This window comes from Apium graveolens, chromosome 7, assembly GCF_009905375.1.
Source record: "Apium graveolens cultivar Ventura chromosome 7, ASM990537v1, whole genome shotgun sequence".
Lineage (NCBI taxonomy): Eukaryota > Viridiplantae > Streptophyta > Magnoliopsida > Apiales > Apiaceae > Apium > Apium graveolens.
Genome location: NC_133653.1, coordinates 141,296,809 through 141,301,746, shown reverse-complemented (window position 1 = coordinate 141,301,746; position 4,938 = coordinate 141,296,809). Strand labels below are relative to the sequence as shown.

The following is a 4,938-nucleotide window of genomic DNA, read 5'->3' as shown; positions in this document are numbered from 1 at the left end:
TTAGCTTACTGACATCAGTTTAAACTTACTGTTCATGTAGATCAGTCTGACTGTTTGCAGTTCCAGTGGCTGATATTGCTGTGGAACTTGCATCAACCTTCATCTTCTCAAGTGCTACATAACATATTGTATATAATATTATTCATAAGTAATTTGTGCAAAATACATTTCTACTTTAGTAAACAAAAAATCAGATAAATCTTTCATACCTTCGTCAAGTTGTCTCATTTCTTCAGGGTCCTCTTCAACACTAATAGCTTTTACGGTCTTTCTCATCCAATCTTGAGCACAAATAAGTGCTTCAACCATTTTAGGTGTTAGGGAACTCCTAAAATCATTGAGAACTCTACCACTCGTGCTAAAAGCCGATTCCGAAGCTACCGTGGATATTGGAAAAGCTAAAATATCTCGAGCCATTTGAGATAAAACGGGAAATCTCATTGAATTATTCTTCCACCACTCTAATATATCAAACCCATCTGAACAACTATATGTTTTTGGTTTTTCACTCAAATATTCCTCCAAATCCGATGCACTACCATCACTTGAAATTAATCCAATATCTTTCTCAAATTGCATCCTCAACAATTGAGATGGATGCATTTGCTAACATTTTCTTCCCTTCTTTTATCTCTACCTTCATCTCTTTTTTTGTTCGTTGCCATTTTAGATTTGTATTCATTGAACATTTTATTCAATGTCCCTTCTAATGACTTTCCCATTAACCCCCCCCCCCCCCCCGCCTCTTCTCCACACATGTGCTTCAACATATACACCACAAATTGTAACTTGTGCCTTGGATCTAGTACCACCGCAATAAATAAAAGATTGTTCATTTTGTTTGGATCTCCCCAATACTTGTTAAACTTACCCAACATTTCCTTTCCAATGACATACATTTGCTCATTAGATCCATATGTCCATTCATTCAAGATAGCATGAACCGCATATATCTCATGCAAAAAAATATTGGAAGTGACATAAGAAGTTCCCGGAATCTTCACGGTTAGATCATAAAAAAATTTCAAGAACTTTGCAAATTTCCTCACGGTATTCCAATCTTCACATGTAGGCCTACCATCAAGATTGTCCAATTTGAGATTCTTTTTATACCTAGGATCTTGTGTATCATACCTACTAAATGCCTTCTCATACTTTTCTGCCACATCTAGCATTTCATATGTAGAATTCCATCTAGTATCGACATCAAGAATTAAAGCTTTTTTAGTCTCAATTCTCCCAAATTTTGCACATTCCATAAACATATACTCTCTAGCGGGTGATAGTCTCACATACTTAATGACATTTCTCACCTTACTAATAGATTTGTCAAATACACCCAATCCATCTTTTACAATTAGATTTAGAATATGAGCAACACACCTCAAATGCAAATTTTCACAATTCAAGACACTAGTTTCCCAATTCCCAACTCTATCTTTTAATTTTTGCAATGCAACATCATTTGAAGTAGCATTATCTACCGTGATAGTTAACACTCTAGTAATTCCCCACTCTACCAAGCACTCCTCGATTTCCATTGCAATTGACTTACCTTTATGACTATGGATTGGACAAAAGTTTAGGATTCTTTTATGCAACTTCCAATCTTTATCAATAAAATGTGCGGTCAAACACATATAATTAATTCTTTGATTAGAAGTCTATATGTCCGTAGTTAGGCAAAGACGTTGTGTTGGATCACGCAATGAGCCTTTTAAATCATTTCTTTTAAGAGCATACATTCCATAACAATCACGTGCAACCGTCCATTTAGATGGAATTTGAAACATTGGTTGCACGATAGCCATAAACTCTCTAAATCCCGCACCCTCATCAAACTTGAATGGTAATTCATCTACAATAATCATCTTAATATACTTTTCTCTAGCCAAATTCTTGTCAAAAGTCCAACTAGTCAATGATGCGTTCCCACTATCTTTATTACCTTGAAAGGTTAATTTTGTTTGATGACCTTCAACATTATATAACTTGCAAGATTTCATATGATTATGCAAACTACTAGTACCGTTCTTTGAAGTATTTGCACTTAATTCCTTAGAACAATACTTACACTTACCTTTAATAAGGTTCCCTTGTTCATCTCTAATTTTGTGATAATGCTCTCATACATTGCTTCTATATTCCATTGGCTTTCTCTTTCGGGGATTCGAAGCTACAGTTTCGCTTGGAGTTTCAAGTTCTTCTTTGTAATCACGCTCACCTTCCATCTAAAAAAACAAGACAAAATGAAACAAACATAAGAAATTAAGATTCAAGACTATAACAAAAATGGGCAGTCCAGTGAGTCAGTGATAGTGAGGTAGTGACAGTGAGGCAGTGAGTATACAAACAAAAACAAGACAAGTATCTTTTCTGAGACTACTGATAAAATGGCCAAAGTTAAACTAATGTTATGATTACTAATATGAACCAACGCATATAAAAGAAACTACTACATCAACAAAAACTATAAAACAACCAAATCAGAAATCAATAAAGCTAGTAATTTTATAACCAAAAATGTAAAAAGAACAAAGAAAAGAAACAAGAGGAGATGATTAAAACAAACCCAGAAATCAGAATCAACAATTTAAACACTCAAACAAATAAAATCCAGCCATTTAAACAAATATGTTCATTGTTCAAAACATCATAAAACTCAAATTCACAAATTCACCAATTGAAAATTGAATTGAGTAATTGAAAATCGAATTACTAATAATCTAATAATCTATCATCGTTCATTCGTTCTCAATTAAAAATATCACAAAAGATTATCAATTTATAATTGCAGAGTTAAATCGAATTAATTACCTCAAAAAAATTGAATGAATCGATGTGTGTACTTACAGAGTTGCAGTTGCAGATTTGAAATCGAAGATTGTTTGTTGAAAAGACTGAGAGCGTGAGAGGAGTCAACTACGAGAGTGAACTTGGGAGTTGGATGTATGTATCTCACTATCTGTATCTTGTATGTAATAAACTATTAAAGAATTAAAGTTAAAGTATATATCTATTAATATTTTGTAGTACAAAATATGTACAGTATACATAACTTCGGTTATTTATTTGGGTTTTCGGTTAAACACGGTTAAAAACCGAAAAACCGAAAAACCGAATTTTAGGAATTTTATTACCGAAAACCGAACCGAATTTTATAATTTGGTTAACCGAACCGAATTTATTTCGGTTATTCGGTTCGGTTTTCGGTTAACCGAACCGAATGCACACCCCTAGAGATAGGAGCTGTGATCACTGTGTCATGAACAGTGTCTTCAGGTTGAGGTGGAGATGTCAAAGCTTCAATGACTGTAGGTTCTGATGAGATCAGAGATTCCTGATCTCCTTCTTCAGCATCTTCAAATTGAATTTGTGCAATCTGCACACCTGCTCTAGTCTTCCTTGATCTTTTAGATGGTGGAGTGATATGATCTGTATCAGAATTTGAAGATCTTTTCCTTTTCAAAATCCCAGAACCCTCAGCTTCATTCTCCTTCTGAAGGGTTGACTCTTCAGCTTCTAATGTCACTGGTTCTGATGCAGGAACCTGGACTTGTTCTTTCTCATCAGATTCATCCTTCATAATCATCCTTCTTCTTCTCCTTGGTGGAGATTTAGGCATAGAGATAGTTCTTTTGGTTTTGGGCCTAGAGGATGTGTCAGATTTTACAACTGACACCTTTTGAGAAGTACCAGAGGTTGTTTTGGTTTTGGATTTGAGAGGTGAGGTTCTGATAGTAGGTGCTGATGGTTGTGGTTGAGAGGATTGTGCTGGTTGATAGTAGGTTTTGATAGTAGGCTGTGGTTGAGTATTGGAAGACTGGGTTGGTGGAGGTTGAGAAGTAGTAGGCTGTGTAGGTGCAACATCAGGATATATGGTTGTGTATGTTTGAGTATCAGAATTTACTAAGAATTGTTTGACAGATTGGGGAATTTGGAGGGGTCTTAGTATATCCTTCTTATTGTCAGTAGATAATAAGTCAGTGAAAACCCTTTTGTGAAGTTTAAAGGGTTCAATTAACTCACTAAAGTTTTGAGGTGCATCAGAAAAACAAACTATATATAAGCTGACAGAATCTAGCAAAAATATACTATGTTGCTATCTTCTTTCATCCTATCACCTATAAAACCCAAAATAGCAGTAGCATAATCAAAATGAGTTTGATTAAGAAGTGCATACCCTAACTGCTGACTCATGATTGGAATGACATCAAAATTTGAGCATTTGTAGGCAAAGGCTTTGGTAATACAATCGAAAAAGAAGCTCCATTCCCTCCTGATGTAGGGCCTCTTTAGTTGTCCCAGCTTGGACAAAGACTTCTCATAGCCAAGATTTTCTATCATGTTTTAAAGAACTGACTCCCCAACTTGTGAATTATAAGTACAATTCTCTGGCAGATGCAATGCTTGTCGAACAGTTGACAAGGTAACCAGGTGCTCATCTTCCCCTGTTGTAAAAATTATGCTTGGAGACCCATCTTCACCACCATCATCATAGACTCCAGACCTCCAAAACTCCATAATTTGCTTGCCTGAGAGAGTATGTGGTTGCGTCAGAGCATACCCAATTTCACTTCAAGCAAGAAAATCTTGAATAAAGTGAAGTTCTGAAGGAGCCTCGTCCTTGTTGAAAATAGCCATATAGTTTGTTAGGTCACACACACACTGTAGAGGGGGTGAATGCAGTGTATAGTACACTCAAATCGAACTTTAAGAACTTAAGTAACAGAAAACAAACTTTATTGAAACAATAAACTCTGTTACAGTATGGAACTGTTACCTCTCAGTGATGAACAAATATCACGAGAGCTGCAAGGGTTACAATGAATAATCTTTTCTAATAATGATAACACTTATAGTGTAAACCCTATGTCTGTGGTTATATACTACACAGTTACAAGATAATCGCTAATTGATATGGAATATAATTCTGCT

The 4,938-nt window shown here is 35.3% G+C and overlaps 1 protein-coding gene across 1 annotated transcript; it reads right to left on the bottom strand.

The window, feature by feature from the left end:
- Positions 1 to 581: 581 nt before the first annotated feature.
- Positions 582 to 1,541, bottom strand: LOC141674072 (zinc finger BED domain-containing protein RICESLEEPER 2-like). The gene has a single exon (XM_074480798.1). It carries the CDS (start codon positions 1,539 to 1,541, stop codon positions 582 to 584), a length of 960 nt encoding a protein of 319 aa, XP_074336899.1.
- Positions 1,542 to 4,938: the final 3,397 nt, after the last annotated feature.

Coding starts and splice junctions, on each gene's coding strand:
- LOC141674072 (XM_074480798.1), bottom strand. CDS start 1,541: ATGGAAATCGAGGAGTGCTTGGTAGAGTGGGGAATTACTAGAGTGTTA.